Genomic DNA, 18,278 nt, shown 5'->3' on the forward strand with positions numbered 1-18,278 from the left:
GCTTTCCGCACAAGTCCGGCGGCTAGTCTGATGTCTGAAGCCGGAATAATGCCACTACATTATAGAAGAGAGATCCTCTTGTTAAGATATGCAGCAAATATATGGGCTTTCCCTGCTCATATAAATAATAAATTGTTTACGAATCATCACATGGCTGCATTATACGAACGTCGTGCTACCTATTCCAGACCAGCCGGAATTAGGTACCACGAATTAAGAAATAAATATGAAATTGCCATTCCAGATACATTGGCAATTTCTACTAGAGAAATACCGCCATGGCTCTTGCCAGCGGTTAATACAAGTTTGGATCTCTATCAAGGAGAAATAAAAAAGAAACCAGCAGTGATCATCCAGCAGGAATTTTTGGCAACCGTCAGTAGTTACAAAGAACATATTAGAATTTATACTGACGGTTCTAAAACCGAACATGGTGTTGGATGCTCGATATATGTAAGTGAAGAAGCCCACGTTTGGAGACTGCCAGATGTGGCCAGTGTCTACACGGCAGAACTCACTGCAATTCAGCAAGCTCTTCGCTACACTGAACACTGAAGAGAGAGTGCTGATATGTTCCGATTCATTAAGTGCACTTGTCGCAATTCGGAACAAGAACATTAAGGATGTCCTAATTGCAAACATCCTGTCCATTTTATACGTACTAAAACAACGAGGACAGCGATGCGTATTTGTATGGACTCCGGGGCATGCTGGTATTACAGGTAATGAAATCGCAGACGAAGCTGCCAGAAAGGCAACAGTCTGCGATGTTTTGGATGCATTTCCTGTAAGAGTGGCAGATATTAAATACAAAATTAAACACAGTAAAATCTTCTCCTTATAAATGGAAAAACGACTATAAGTTGACTCGCCGTGAACAAGTAGCAGTGACCAGACTTAGAATCGGTCATACGCGATTAACAAATTTATATTTGTTAACCGGCGAAGTGAGAGCAATGTGCGGTGTTTGTAATAAAACACTGACAATCAAGCATCTTATAGAAGAGTGTACCATATATGAGGACCTCAGAAAGAGGTTCCGTTTTAGAAATAATATTACTGCTGATCTGGATAATGGAAATGAAGAAAATACAGTTGCAATTTTACACGCCAGTGGACTTCTTAAAAGTCTATAAAAATGAAAGTTTAAAGCTGTGACAAAAGAAACTCTAAGCGGTAGCTTATATATATATATATAAAGAAAAAATGGTATTGATAAGTTTAATTTTAATTTTAAATGTATGCATATATGCATAAGGGAGTCTCGAAATGTGGCACGTATAGTGACGGGAGGTAGCCCTCTTGCCTAGGCCATTTTGGCTCACCTGCATTCAAGAGCAGTGAGTCGGGGTGTGTCCGATGATGGCATGGGGGACCCTCAAGGGTGGATTGAGGGCGCGAGGCTGTGGGTGTACGCTGTGCATGCCTATAGCCTGTTTATAAGAAGGATTCAACTGCCACGGCACCCTGGCGCGACTGATATACTGCTCAACGGCGGTTCTGGTCGCCCCGAGGGTGCTTAAACAAACTATAAATGAGACTCGTAGGAGAAAGAAAGAAAGATATGGTAGGATAAGTTTTAATTTTAATTTTAATTTAATGGTCTTTTGGGAACCTATCTCAAATTTTAATATTGGGGCCCTTTACACCCCATAAGTGTTTTGTGATTGTCCTTGTCTTTATGTCTTAAATGTTTTGTGTAGTTTGTGTTTTTAAATAAAATGTAAGGGCCCTTTACACCCTTACATATGACGATCCAGATGGTGATAGTAGTTTCTTTTAAAGATTGTGACGAGGGCTAATGACCTTAGCAGTCGATGCCCATAAAAATTCAGAAAGAAAAAAAAATAATAATATTTAAATAGATAATAATTAATTTTAAATAGATAATATTTAAATAAATAATATTTAAGTAGAATAGTATTTAAATGATTAAAATTGAATGTTTTATAGTAAACTTGGTTTAATTATATTGAAGTTACATGTATCATATTTGATTATAATTTTTATGATAATATTTCACAAATTTATGAAATTCTCTCTCCCTCTCTCTCAATATATTTATGTATGTATATATATATATATTATATTAATCTGATCAACTAAGTACAGAATTAATAAATAAAATAAAATAGGATGACACGCCTACCTTATTGCATACTTCATGCATGAGCGCTTTCACGAGTTACTTGCATCATCAGTTGCTCCATATCATTTTTTTTTTCTTTCAAATTATATATTAAAATTTAAATTAAAAATCATCGTATACTATACTTAAGATTTAAAATTTAAACTTGTTAAAAGATCCTTTTCCAAATTAAAACTAAAAAATTTTAAATTAAAATTAAAAATTGCATATATATAAATATGAAGTCATTTACTAAAATTAAAAGTTACAAATAAAATCAGTAGTAAAAACAAAATAAAATAAATAATTTAAGCAAAATAGAAATCCATGTGGACTAGCTAGCCAAAGTTATATGACTGTCTATTTTTCTAAAGTCGATCCTTTCGAGAATCATATTTTTATTTATTAATTCTGTGTTTAGGTTGATCAGATTTAATATAATTTAATTATCGGATTAAAATATAATATAATGATTGGATTATAGTACAGAGGAATATAATTTTTGCAAGGATCAATTTTAGAAAGAAAAAAAAATATATATGTATGTATAACTTTGTTTTCATATACTTAAAATTATGGGCATTATTCGATTTTAATTCCTTTTTTTTTAAAATAAAGCTACATTAAGTTGATATTTTTTCCAGACCAACCAAAGACTGATGACACATTTGCTGAAAAGTTGGTGGCTCAGATAATTAGAAATGTACAGATTTCAATTAAGGATATACATATTCGATTTGAGGATAAGGTTACTGATCCTTCTTCACCGTTTGCGTTGGGCATTACCTTGCATAACCTGACTGTTATAACTACAGATAAGAACTGGTTTCCTTCTATTAGTCAGGATCGAATCGGATATATTTTTAAGGTTGGTATATACTGTTTTGATGTTAAATTTTTATTTGGTTTTGAGAAAAGCAATGATTTTAATGGTTCCACGATCTTAATTTTTTATTTATCATGACATTAGAAATTATTTTTTGTGATCATCATGAGTGTTATTTTCTGCCCATCCTAGGATTGTTACTCTGACATTCGTAGTTGACTCATTCTAGATAACCTACATACTCAAAACTACTTTTAGCAACACTCAAATCAATTATGATAATCCCAGCAGAAATATAAAATATTGAAAATATCTTTTGTGATCAGAAGAAATTTACACATGTATGGTAAAAAAATTTTGTTTAATTTCTTTACCGCAAAAAATTGCCCTAATTTTAACTTTTTTTGGTTTTTGGTTTCTTTATAGAAGTCTGAAAATTATATTTCTTAAGGTTTTTAGCCCAATATCCAGTTTTGAATATTGGGCTAAAAAAAACTAAAACTGGATAATGAAGAACTCATAGTTTCACTTCTCTGTATGTTTTATATTGCAATCATAATTATTACAGTAGTTGAGGACTGGCTGATATTTTCTAAATAAATCTTTTACTTTGATCAACAAATAAAAATACATTATTTAGATTGCATCAGGGGTGGGTAGACACGCTAGTCTGTGTTAAGGTAAAGATATGAAGGTAAATCTAGAAAATAATTAAAAAATAATTCCCATTTCAGAAATTGCTAATGAAAATTATTTGAGAACATGTAGACTTACATGGGATTTAGAAAATTTAATTTTTTTTTCATTTTTAATTTATATTATTTAACAATTCATCATCAAAGCAATATTGTTCCTGTAAAAGAAAATTATATAATTATTTTTTAAATAAAGTCCTAGGAAAAACTTTTAAGTGGTTCTATTGTTTATTAAAAATTGCACTAGAAGCACAAGGCCCTTTCTTATAACCCTAACAGCTCTTTTGTCTGGTGTGACAGAAGCGGAAATTATTATTTTTTATAAGTGACTATTCTTTTTAACATTAATTTTCTAATTGACAGTCTACATGATTCATACTTAATGCTGCCAAACAATGATCTGAAACCCATTTTTTTATTTTGAAAATTCATCCCGACTCTTTGATTGAACCCCAAGAGATGACAGTATACTTTATATGAGTATATATGTATCCATAACAAGAGAACTTGCCATTCAATAAAACACCCAGAAATTTACTTTATGACCAGTAGAAATTGTTATTAATCGAAATTCACTTCATAATCCATGCGATCAGCAGTGTTTTATCAAACTGAGAACAGATAAGTACATATATCAGATACTAGAATACATAACAACATAAGTACATAATACATATATATCATAATAGAATACATATTACATATATAATAGAAATGCATAACTAGAATATATAATAACAAAACTACAAACTACTTACCAGTACATCCCTGAAATATACATGTGACATAGTACCATGAAATGGAATTGTACTTAAAAATTAAATAAAAGGTTTAAATATAAGGTCTTGTATGGCATGAGTGCTCTATTCTGTATCTGCATAAAATGTTACAAACAATGATATTAAATAGTGTTTGAGGACTGAATTTTTTTTTAACACTATAAAACATTTATGTTTTTTATGGAATATATTTATTAAATAAATCTTTTATTCTTATCATTACATTATGTTATTGTACAGTTTATGGATCAATCTGGAATGGGTAGATATGCTACTCCATGATTAGAAAAAGGTGTTATCCCAGTATTTGCCAGTCAAGGAAAACCTTGATCAGACTGCTACACAAAATGAGTAAAAGAATCTGATCCATCAAAAGAATGCTATATTCTAAATTTTAGTTAAACATTGTCTACTCCATAATGAGGGTAAAATTATAAGTAAGTTGATTGATAAAGAAAAGCTATAAATTTACAACTTACTTAAATAAGTTCTGAATTTATAGCTTTTCTTTGTGTTCCATTGTGTTAATATGTCAAATCATTGACATTTTTGTTTGTTTCTAGCATTTAACAATTGATGGCCTATCTGTTTATTGGAATTCTAATACTCAACTCTTTGGTAGGTTAGCAGATGAAAAGTTGATATTTAAAGAATTTCAGTCTGGTATTCCATCCAAAGGACAACTTATTGAAGGATATAATTATAGTAAGCATTAAAATTAATTTTTTAAATAAGTTTTACTTGTGGTTATTTGATAGATAAGAATTAGTTATTTTTTCATCTTATATTTTATTTTTACAGGCTTCAGTTTTTATTATTTCTTTAGTGCGGTTTTTTGTTTGATTTTTAAAAGAAAAATATTTCTGATTAAAAATTTGAACAGTTATATATAGAATATACTAACAGAATATAATTATATAACAGAATATAATTGTATGAGATTTTGTCATTCCAACAACAGGATCCTCATCACTGCACCAATTGATGTGGCAAACACATTTGGAAACTCATTTAGGTCAGTTTCACTCGCATCATCTTACTGTCCTGAGTTTATGAGGTGTAAGTTGGTAGAAAATATCCTGTTCGTGACTGTAGACTCGTGAAATGAATTAAACATACCTTTCTGTTTTGATGAGCTAAGGTATGCCTTGAGTAATTCATGTGACACTTTTCCTGGAAATGATAATATCCGGTTTAGTATGTTATCACACCTCCTGAACACTGCATTACAACATCTTTTGTGTATCTGCAATAAAATATTTTCTGATCAGATTTTTCCAGATTCTTGGTAGAAACATTGGTGATTCCCGTACTGAAACCTAAGGTCTTGAACGGTAGAGATATAAATCATGCCCTCAAGTTATCATCCTATCTCCTTAACCAGTATCATGTACAAGTTGATGGAACAAATGGTAATGGTCGTCTAGTGTGGTACCTCAAGAGAAACTCCCAAATTGCCCTTGAACAGTGTGGTTTTCACCAAGGTAGATCATCTATTGATCATGTAGTTGCTCTTGAATCTGTCATTCAAAATGTCTTCCTATTTCGCCAATGCCTTGTTGCTGTATTTTTCAATATGCAAAAGGTGTATGACACAGCTTGGAGGAGAGGAATCCTAAATGAACTGCACGAATGGGGTATACAAGGAAATTTCCTTCCATTTATCAGGGAGTTTCTCAGCAGTTGGTCGTTTCGAATTCGATTTGGAACAATGATATCCAAAAATTTCACACTAGAAAACAGATTACCACCACAGGGAAGTGTTCTAAGTGTTATCTTGTTGCCATAAATGTTATAACAAATGCATGTAAAAATCTGGTTTGTTTTTTATTTGTAGATAATTTTTTAATTTTAACTTTAGCTGCTGGTGAGAGGCTGCTCCAAAATACAATAACCTGTTTAGAATCATGGCATAAAATGACTGAATTCATGTTTTCTCCAGAGAAAACAAAATGCATTTGCTTTTCATGATTGAGGGAACATCTTGACCCTCAGCTGTTTCTTCATATTGAGCCAGTTGAAGCAAGCACACAGGTTAGGTTTTTAGGAATGTGGTTTGACCTACAACTAATGTGGGTAACATATTTAAAGGAGTTAAAGGTAAACTCTTTAAAAATGCTAGACATACTGAGACTTCTAGTTAATACTTGGGATGCTGATCGAGTATCCATGTTGCACTTCTACTTAGCTCTGATTTGTTCATTATCTGAGCTCTGATACTTGGTGCAGTCCATCATTCATTTATCTGTTTGTTACAGATACATTTTGCTCAAGCTCCTGTGGTAAGCCTACTATTGGGCAGTGGTGGGCCATTTCTTTGGATTAGATGGAACCAAGTGATATGCTCCTGTGTAGCTTGTATTAAAGCATGACCAAATCATCCCACCTTTGATGCGGTGTTCTCTAACCCGCATCTTAATCAATATCAGGAATGATGTTTTGTTTATAAACATCAGGTAGTTACAACATCTCGGCGCATACAATAGTGTGCTCTATATACACGCATTACCACACTTACCGTTTGTTTATTTCATATCTCATTCTAAGAATGAACATATTTTAGATTCATCAGATATTGTACAGTCAGAAAGTGTGAATAATTGTATTCAAGATTAGGAGGTGATCGGGGTGTGATATTTTTTGTGTATGCATAGAATAATAATAATACTGAATTTTTTATTTACATTTATGAGGTGGTTAATGCATACATTTAGCATGTTGTTATAAAGTGCTTACAAAAAACTGTTCATTGTATCTTTGTTTGAAGCCAAGTCTAGTTTTTTTTTTTATATAGAACTTAATGCAATCGAAGTGCAAATATTTTTTTCAAATAAATAAGCATGTTAAAGGTTAAAGATTACTGGTCTAGTTTGAGAGTTCTCAGTGTAATATTAATTATGTATCCATCACAAAATAAGTAATTGTGAATGGCATCAGCACCCTGTATAATAGATAAGTAAATAGATTTATATAAATTTCATTATTCTTATTTATTGTTGATGTTTCAGTTTATAAATAAATTTAATATGCTAAATTATTTGTTTTGAGTTTTTATGTTTGCCGTACTATTACCCTAAACTTTATGAATTTAAAATTGTAATTCAATATTTGTTAAATCCCTTCACCTTAAAATCAGCAAAGTTCTACTACATCTGAATTGCAACAAATTATGCAGTATTTGGCGGACTACTTGCATTATTATTGTGCATTAGGAAGTACTAGTTATGGCTCTTTAATTTTTATAAAATTTATAATTCTTTATTAGGATTATGTTATAATTTTGGTGAAAAACCATTTTTCATCTTTTTCTTATTAAGAGGGTAAATCAAATATAAATCAAGATTTTTGTTCCTGAGCGTCTATGGTTGGTAGAACTGCGCCTGTGCTTCTGGTATGCTTGGGTAGGGTCATTAGGAATGAAGAGAGCCAGCCATTTCACGCCAACCAATTTATCAGTCACGCTCACGATGTCAGAGCAACAGGTACACCCCTCCACTGTGCAACGCATAATAATTAAAATTTCTTGCTCGTTAAGGAGTTCAAGCAACATAAATTGGGAGCTGTCACACGATCATCACAAACAACCTATAGTTCCATAAATTGTATGCCAGATGGGTTCCTTGCCTTTTGACTGCAGATCAGAAGTTGAGACTTTTGGAGGTCTGTGAGAGGCTTACAGCAAGGTTTGCGAAAGAAGGTGATGCATTTTTGAGTTGGATAGTCACCTGCGACAAAATGTGGGTCCACTACTACACTCCCCAGTTGAAAAAAGCCAGTATGGAGTGGCGGAGGAAAGGGAAGGCAGCCCCAGTGAAAGCCAAGACTTGACTGTCAGCTGGCAAGATTCTTTCAGCTATTTTTTTTGACTGGCGAGGCATTTTCCTCATTGATTTTTTGCATGAGCAATGCACAATCAGTGCTGCTTACTGTCGCGAGCTGTTGAATGAGTTCAGGACTGCATATTGCCGCAAAAGACGAGACCAACTGATTCAAGAGGCCATCCTCCATGACAACGCCAGGCCCCACACTACAGCTCTAACAGTTTCAAACTAGAAGAAACGCACTGGTCTCAACTTGATCATCCTCCCTATAGCCCAGACCTATCGCCCTACGATTTTCATTTGTTTGGGCTGTTTAAAGAACCTCAAAGAGAGCAACGATTTGAAGATGACAAGAGCTTGGAGGTATTCATGCGCAATTGGTTCCTGATGCAACCAGCTTCATTCTACGATGCTGCAATAAAAACCTTCTTTCTCACTGGGAAAAATGTATTTCTAAAACAGAAAGCTATGTAGAAAAGTAAATTATATTTGCCTTTTATTTTTCAATAAATATTTTTTTTGTTTAAATAAAATCTTGTTTATATATGATTAACTCTCGTATTAAAATATTCATTAAGGTTATTTATTAAAAAAAAGGTCTGTTATCAAAGAATGTTCATTTTTTAAAATATTTTAATAATATTTTAATTACATTTTATATTCTGGTTTTATGTACATTTCATTTAAAAACAATGAAAAAGACATATTTTTTTCAAAATTTCTTCTGTTCAAAATTTTGTTGAAAATTGTTCAAGTAAAAATTGGTTTTACACTTTAAACCATACAAGATAAATATTAATTGAATGAAGAAAAAAGATAAAAGAATTATATTTTAAACAATGGCTGCATAATTGGAAATTCAAATTTCATAGCTTTTGTTTGATTTATTAATTTTTATTATCAGTAAAATTCTTGACAATTTCTTGTGCAATTAACAACTACTTTTTTATAAATTTGTTTGGCGTTTACCATAAACTACAAATTAACTTTCTTCAATGCGCCTTATTGTAAGCAAAGCAAGGTTTACCTAGCTATAATACAGTTTCTTTGTGTACAAATTGTTGTAGATGTCTTCTACAAAACTTTGAACTCTTAATGATCTTAATGATTTATTTCACATCATAACAGTGATTACTTTGTTATTTAATATCGCTATTATTATGTTTTGTTTTAATTTCATAATTTGTGTTTGTTGTAAATATAAAATAATTATTTCACAGTGGTTGGACCTATCAGCTGTGCTGCTAAGCTTCAGCTTAACATGAAACCAGAATCAGATGATTTTAAAATTCCAAAAGCTATACTTCATATTGAGTTGGAAAATGTTGAGATCAGTGAGTGTTAATAAGTATTAATTTACATTATTTTATATGTTTATATATTTTTATTTTCACATAAATCTGCTTCTTTGCTATTTCTTAAGAATGATAATTTAATTTATAATCAAAATGTTAACAGGTCAGGTCATATTATTTTGCAAAGTAAATAGTATTCACTTTTTTGTATTGTTTATCAATAATGGAATCGCTGAATACAAAATATTAATGATATAACACTAGGTGTACAAAAAGAAGACCTACTTAATAAATTAATTTTGACTTACAGTGATGAATCACAATTAAAATGAAAGAGTAATTCTTGCAGTTTTTCGCTTTAAGTGTTCACTGTGAGCACTTCTGTCACGGCACATAGCCAACTGATAGGAGAATTCATCCCATACTTTAACCAAAGCATCTGGTGTAATGGAAGAGTCAGCTTTAATTCTTTGCCTCAAATCAGACCAATCAGTAGGTAGCTGAGGGACAAAACAAGTTACTTTATAAAACCCCAAAAATTACATGAGGTCAAATCAGGTGACCTTGGAGGTCACCTAGGTATATTATGCAAACAAGCTCTGTCATCAGGTTCTGCCAGTGAGGAGGCTCACCATCTTATAGCCAGATAAAATTCTCTGGTCCATCCAGTTGAGGAAGAGCTGGTTATACAAATAAGCAATTCTCATTATGCTTGCTTGGAATAAAAATAACGACCATTAAACTTGCCGTTGAGATAACGCACAGACAACATGTAGAGAATCCCATTTGCATAATATGTTCATGGGGATTTTTGACTCCCAGATATGGATATTAAGTGTTTTAATTTTTCCACTATGATGAACTGCTGACTCATCAGTAAACATAATACAATAAAGAAAGTCATCATCTTCACATCGCTACATTTTGATTGTGAAGTCAGAATATACAGTAGGCTTTAAAGCGCATAACAACTGTAAATGGCATGGACATATATGTAAGCATTTTCTTTAAACATTCCACACTGTCATCAACAGGATTGCTAGTTCACATGCCTTACTTATAAATTTTTAGAACTATGCAGAAAAGAGGCTCACTGACATGTTCAACGTTTTCTTCAGATACCTACAGTGGTTCCATAGTCTTCCCTTTAACGTCCGTGATAAATATTATTGTTACTGATGACGATTAAATTTTCTATGGAACTTGTGTTGAACTGTAATTACAGATTCATATTCAGCAAACATGCAAATTCAGAAGGCTTTCTGTTAGGAGTCAGTCACCATCTTTACTAGTGGCTTTGTCAAGAAGAAAGGTAGGGATCAATATACAGCCATGTGTACAATCCTTTTTGCTCTTTGATTCTAGCTTTCACCACTGTACATTTCATCCAACAGATATAACAAATTAAAACCCCAATATTGTTTTTGTACAGTATAAAACAACTCGCCTAGAAATGTATTTTGATTCATAGACCGCCTTCAAGCTTTGCTCCAGTTATAATGTACATTAAAAATAATTAAATTATTACTGTAGTAATAATATTTAATGTAAGAAGAATAATAAATAAAATGGAATAAAAAAAGATTACACGTGATTAAATACTTTAAATGATGTCTTTAAACTGGGGAGTTATGAGTACTCTTTTAGGCAATTCATTTATTAACATTTGAGATTTATAATTAAGGTTGCAGCCCAAAGGCTGGTCTGGCTCTGTGCAGTATTTGTCAGTACATAGCAACTGTTTAGTAAGTTTAGATGGCATTGGATGTATTTACTAGGTCTGTAATTATAGAATAATAATATTAATTATATCAATATCAGATTTAGTTACCTTTCTTCTGGTTTGTGGTTTTTACTTCACGTAGACGAGAGATTAATGTGCATTTTAATTCTTTATGAATACGTAGTTCATGATAAAATTAAATAGCAAAAGGTGATGGTGGGGGTCTGTAAATATAGTGAGAAAGAGTTCATGGTCATAAAGATAATGTTTAACTGAAAAATAAATTTATTTAACTTTATTAATTAATGAACCGGTTAGTGATGTTTTATAAGTTGTGAACTTATGTATACAACCATGCCATGACTGTAAACTCATGTATACAGTCATGATGGACTGTTGTAACAGTCTTGGGGATAATTACCTTTTCAATGAAAATCATGATAAACTTGTGTACAAAGTGAAGCCAAAAATATATTACTTTTACTATTATTAGAGAATAAAATATAAATCATTAATTTGAAATTTATTTATTCTTGTGTCATATTAGTAATTTTATCATTGTGGTACTTCAACGCATCTGCAGACCATGTAAAAACAGCCGATTAAAAATTTGTAGGGAGTAGCAATCCGAGGAGAAAAGATTAAGATTTATTGCTGATATTATGCGTTTACATGATGCTAAGAATGGATAAAAAATTATTAAGGAACACTATCAATTCATTTTTAGTTTTTCAGAGAAATTTAATTTTCAAATTAACAAAAGTAAAACAAAAGAATGGAAATGTAACTGAAAGGAAGAAAACAGCGTATTAAATAAACATTAAGATAAGTGAATGATATGTAACAGAAATAGAAGAATTTTGTTATTTCAGAAGTAAATTATAGAGGATATGTAAGGAAGATGTTAAAAACAGTGCCGATTAGCATGAGGAAGGAGAGGCTTTAAGCAGAAAAGAAATTTATTATGAAGTATAGGTTTTTGTGAATTAGGAATTTAAAAAAATGTTAATATTGAATATATTTCTGTAAGTTAGTGAGGTGAGATACAGACATTAGAAATACCAGAAAAAAAGTTGAAGTATGGATTTATAGAAAAATCTTAAGAAGTAGGTTGACAAGTTCAAATTGAATTAGTAAAAAGACCGGTAAGCTTTTTTTTAGAATTAAGTTAAATTAGGTCATTACATTAAAATCACCCGTGTTAATTTAGAAATGGAAGGATGTGTAGAAGGTAAAAGCTGTGTCCGAATATAAAGATGTGGGATTTAACAGATATGTTGAAATTTTGAATTAAAAGTTCAGTGAAAGAAAAACAGTAATAATGATGAGGGTATCAAATCACTAAACTGATGACCCATAACAAAAAATTTTGATGTTATTGCTCTCACATTATAATGCTTATAGAAGTATGGTCATTTGAGATTAATATGAATAAGATTATGATGAACTTAAATTTTTTATTATTTGATGAAAATTTAGTGTAATTTTTCTGTTACAGAGTTATCTAAAGCACAGTATTCAGACATATTTGCTTTACTGGAATCATTAGATAGAATGTCACGAGCTTCTTTGTATAGAAAATATAGACCAGAAGTTTCTACATATAAAGAAAATTACAAGACTTGGTAAGAATTGTTTTTATACTTAGTATTATTTTTACGTGTTGTCAGAATAGTTTCTCTGAGATAGGCGTTGTCTGTCCTGATTTGTTCTTCTTCCCTTTGTACGTACATCTATTTTGTAAAACTCTTACCATAGTTTTTTCAGATATTGCATAAAATGAAAGATGAAGGCTGTTTTTAAATATATCATAGACATTTTAAAAGTTGTTCTTTTCTTAATTATGTAATGTCCAGTACCCATAATGAAAACAGCCAGACCAACTTTGTTGATGTTAATATAAAAGCGATCAATCTCTTACAATATTTATCACATAGGTCTTTTTTACAGTTCCAAAAATTCTTTTGGAAAAAATGTTCTCATGTAGTGTATATGTTAAAAAACTTCAGTCCTTCAGTGTAAAGATTTTTGTTATAAAAATTTTGCTGAATTTAACAGTTTCTTGAGACGCTTAGCACAGATTGCTTGAAACACTATTATCCTTGCATTAATAAAAATCCAGAATTTATTGGGTATAAATTTTATAATTTTTTTCTCTACATTTTACACCGTAATATTTGAAAACTGTTGTTCTTATATGTAATATAGTATCTGACATTTTATAAAATGACTTGTAGATTTTTAGAAGTTTTTCTCTTTTTACCCAGAAGCACAATGAATAAATTTGAAGAGACAATGGCCTGACTACGAGGACCATTCTTCAGAAAGTTCTTGGCCTGACAAAGAAAACAAGATTTTTTCAGAATTTACTTTTTTTTTAACATAGTCACCTTGTAATTCAATACTTTTAGACTGACTTTCCAACATTACCCTCACTATAACGCAATTTATCAAACTCTACAAAATAAGCAATTGTCGTCTCAGCTTTAACCTCATCATTTGAAGTGAATCTTTGTTCAGCAAGTCAGACCTTAAGGTGTAGGAAAAGAAAGTAAGTTGCTGGGAGCCAAATGTGGCACATGTGAAAACATTTTGAAGCCTAGGTAGTAGAGTTTTTCAACAACAATCCAAGACTTGTAACATCATCATGGTGAAAGAGCACTTTCTTTTTAGCCAGATATGGATATTTAGCATGAATAGCACTCTTCAATCAGTCTGGTAATTCATAGTACTCTCTAGTGATAGTCCTGCCTCTTTCCTGGTTTCTATGACCACCACACTATGAGAATCCCAAAAATATCTTCATGGACGTGGAACTGTCTTTTACTTTCTTTGGTGCACTTTCACCTACACCCACTTACTATTTGGACTGCTTTTGGTGGGGCATGTAATGATGAATCCATATTTTATCTATTGTTATAAAGGATTGAAGAAACTCAGCGGTATCATGTTTAAATAATTTTAAACACATTGAAAAGTATTCAGTCTAATGCAATTTTAGTTGATTTTTAACAAATGCAGCACATATTAGGCAGAAAGCTTTTTCATACCCACAACATCATGTGAAATATAATGGTCTGTTAAGATGTTTGCGATTTCAGCAAGCTTTGCCTTCTTTTACTAAGCAATCATTATAATGGTGCTGTGGATATTTGTGATGATTTTGTTAGTCGGATTGGTTTTTGGGCATCTCGAGTGTTCAACATCTTGAATAGATGTATGACCACATTTAAATTCAGCAGCCCACATTTTCATTGTCAAAAACGAAGGATCTTTTAACCCTTTGAAGACCACTTGACGATTTTTCATCAGGTACAGTTTTATGTTAAAAAGACCAACTGGCGATTTTTTGTCAATCTCATTTTATGCAAGAAAGACGATTTGGTGGAATTTCATTTGTCAGAAAGAGTTTGGTACTGATAACATGTTTGCTAGTCTTCCCTTAGTAGAATTTGTTTTGTGATAACGTTTTTTCTAGTCTTCCCTTAGTAGAATTTTTATATGAAAGGAATATCATTTTTACTGGAACTGTTATAAGAAACAGAAAAGGTTTACCCAGGAGTTAAAGCAGCATCTACCAGTCGGCAACAAAATTTACTACACCATAAATAATATTTCTTATTTCTGATTTTCAGATTACCTTAAAATATTACCTAAAAATTGTATGTACATGAAAATAGTGTTACATTTATAGATTCATAAAAAAAACATTTTACCGACAAAAGTATTAATTTTAGAAGATTAGCTAAGAAGAATAACAAAAATGTATTAAGTATTACTTATAATTTCATTAATGACCGTAAATATTTTATCAACTTTAAATTTAAAATAACTTTTCTTTTAATACATTTTAAATGATTTAGTACAACTTCTGTGTTTGCATGTTTGGTGCCATGACTTATTGATGTTTGGTTCTAAGCTGTCAGACACGTGATGTAACACACAGGTGTTTTTTTATATTTATTCGTACAGTTGAGACGTTCCCTTTGTTCTCCACTGGATCTGACTGTCCAATGAATTAGTGCCACTTGTCTTTTAGATACTTTACATGTCACAACCATAAGTAAAACTGAGACAAATAGCGCAAAGAAATGAATTAATGTACTCCTTTCTGTTATAAAATAAGATATTATTATACAAGAGTCATTTAGTAATTAAAAACACAAATACTTGTGGAGCCAAAAGAGTTGACAAGAGGATTATGATACTTTTGGAACAGTACGTTTAAAACCCTCTGATGACTTTTGATCAGCTCTCAAAATTTCATTTAATAATAGGCAGTCATCTTGAAGTTTACAAATTAATTTAACAGCATGCAGTGGTTGTTTTTTGTTTTCCATAGGTGAAAGTAGGTTAATATATCCTTGTATGACAAAACACTTGAATTCATTATATGAACCTCAGAAATTTTTACAAGCAGGTAGAAAAATTTAAAGACAATCAAACTTTAGTGACTGACAAGTGCCGTTTGGGACATCAGATTGGTTTTAACTCAACTGCCTTGATACTCACATAGACTATCTCATTCAAGAAGACCAAGATTCATTCAAGACAGTTGAGATTACAGCTGAAAAATTACAAGTGTTGGTACAGAACATATCATTATCACTAACAAGCTGAGGTACCATAAAATAAGCACAGGATGGGTTCCAAGAGAGAGCCCGTCTGATTCATGATAATGCCCTGCCCCATACAGCTCAATTTACTCGAGAAACCATTGACAAATTGCATTGGAAAGTACTACCTCAATCCTGACTTCACCCCATCAGATTTCCACTTGTTTGTTTGGTACTACATGGTAAGAAGTTTAATGGCAATGATGATGTCAAACAAAATTTGCTAAATTGGGTGTGACATTAAGAAAAGATTTCTTTGTAGCAGGCACAAATAAGCTGATTCACAGATGGGACAAGTGTATTAATGTTGCTGGAGATTATGTTAAACAGTGAAATAAAATGTCACATCGATTAAATAAACCAGTTTAGCTCCAGAGTAATTTGTGTCTTTAATTATTGAATGATCCTCAGAAATCCACTGTCAGAAGGAAAACTACACAATTTATACCGGGTACCTCAAATGTAACTTTAAACAAAAGCATCTGAATTTCAATCAATAAAATGCAATTTATCTTTGTTTTATTTTTTTAATTGTCAGCAATGAAACGAACAGTTGACTTTGTTCGTAAATGATCTCCATGAGATTGTTTGCTTTTGAATTTTAATCTTGTCTGATATTTATGAGTATTTATTATTAGTATATTATCATTTTTATTAATCTTTGCAGTTGTATTAGGGATAATTTAATACGTCCACTGCTATACCCTTTCATCTTTGTGTGAATTCATCCATTTTGATATACCTCCAATATTGTTATCACGAATATTTCTTGTTTCATTGGTTTTAGAGAGATAAGGAGAGCTATGAATGCTTTTATTGTTACTATACAACACTCAAACGAGGTCTAATTTTTATTATAGGTTTTTTTACAGTACAGAATGTTGATATTTTTAAACGGATAAGTATTTTGTTTAGAAATTGCAAAAAACATTTTAGTATAGACAATAATACATTAATAACTATGTAGTAGTAAATGTGTTACATTTAAAATTAAAAATAATTTAATTTTTAATCCTTTTGAAAAATGTATTTTTTCTTTTTAACAGGTGGAAATATGCATACTCTTGTATACTAGAAGAAGAAGTGAGACGTAAACATAGAGATTGGGATTGGACACATATATTTAATCACCGTAAAATATGTCGTCAGTATGCTAATGCGTATCAGAATAAATTGATTTATGGTGGTAAAGATTATATTAACGAGATAACAAATTGCGAACAATATCTTGATGCTTTCAATATTGTTCTCATAAGACAGAAAGTAGAAATGGAGGTCAGTGATTTTATTTTTAAATCTGATAGAGCTATGTTTTGTAATTGTGTTTGGATAGTAAAAATGCTACATACAACAAAGGATGTATGATTAAGTAAATTTGATTAGTTTTTTACTGAAAATTTATAATGTTCTTGACAGTTTTTATGATGATTTTATTAAGTGTGTCTTATTAAATCAGCTTATGTATAAACTGTCTGTTTATAACCAATTTTCTTTTGGTTATCTATGATTGTCAGATTTTTTCATGGTAGATGAGTTTTCAGATGATGGGAGTTTTCCCATCCTTTGTAATTTTACTACCATTTATTAGTTTTTTACCTGTTTGACTGAGTATATTGTATTCCCCTATTTTAATTTTATTTATTTTCAAGCTAGATTTCTGCCCTAGTATTACTTCCACACTGTTCAGTATTTTTTCTAACTATTCTTAGTTTTTCCTAAACTAAATTTTCATTATCAGGTCTTAATAACTTTATTTACTGTTCTTTCACGAATGAGAATGAAGTAATTGACTTCATTCTCAATTCCTACATTATTTCTTTCACGTACAAGTTGAAAAATAGCAAGGAGAGTAGATTACTTTCTCGTCTTACTCCTTTCTGCCCCTTCTATTTGATTAGCAATCTAATTCTTATACAGATTGTAAATAAATTTTCCTTCTTCATATTGCAATGCATTTTCTTTAAAATTATTAATATTTTATTCCATTCTGTATTAACAAATGCTTTTTCAGATCTCTAAATGCCATGTAGATGGCTTTATTCTTCCTGCTTTCCAAAATTAGTCTGTGCATAGAACTACATTTTTGTTCTCAATATTTCTGAGAGTGAACAAGCTTCATGCGATACACACCTTCCACTGTATACTCTATTCTCTTGTTAATTATTCATGTAGGCATTTTTTTACGCATGAGATGTTGACATCGTGTTGGTAATCGTTAAAAAAATTTCTTTAAATCAAGAGATCTGGACTTCCATCAAGAAGTACACGAGTTAAATCATTACAGGCTTGGTGAGGTTTAGCATAGCAATTTAGTCGTTCAGTTTTTCCATATGCCATAAATTTCCAGGGATGCACAAGGGCATTTGTCTAGAAAACCTTAGCCTATTCTTATGAG

The 18,278-nt window shown here is 31.2% G+C and overlaps 1 protein-coding gene across 2 annotated transcripts in view; it reads left to right on the forward strand.

Annotated features, from left to right (window-relative positions):
• Vps13 (vacuolar protein sorting 13C) overlaps nucleotides 1-18,278 on the forward strand; it is a 286,208-nt gene that overhangs the window by 44,955 nt on the left and 222,975 nt on the right. For both annotated transcript variants that reach the window (XM_075374575.1, XM_075374576.1), the window contains exons 5-9: nucleotides 2,773-2,996; nucleotides 4,992-5,133; nucleotides 9,470-9,583; nucleotides 12,766-12,892; nucleotides 16,930-17,158. In XM_075374575.1, the coding sequence (XP_075230690.1) occupies nucleotides 2,773-2,996; nucleotides 4,992-5,133; nucleotides 9,470-9,583; nucleotides 12,766-12,892; nucleotides 16,930-17,158 (836 nt within the window). The remainder of the gene's footprint in view (nucleotides 1-2,772; nucleotides 2,997-4,991; nucleotides 5,134-9,469; nucleotides 9,584-12,765; nucleotides 12,893-16,929; nucleotides 17,159-18,278) is intronic.

The sequence above is a fragment of the Lycorma delicatula genome, chromosome 9 (genome assembly GCF_047948215.1).
Source record: "Lycorma delicatula isolate Av1 chromosome 9, ASM4794821v1, whole genome shotgun sequence".
In the NCBI taxonomy this organism is placed as follows: Eukaryota; Metazoa; Arthropoda; class Insecta; order Hemiptera; family Fulgoridae; genus Lycorma; species Lycorma delicatula.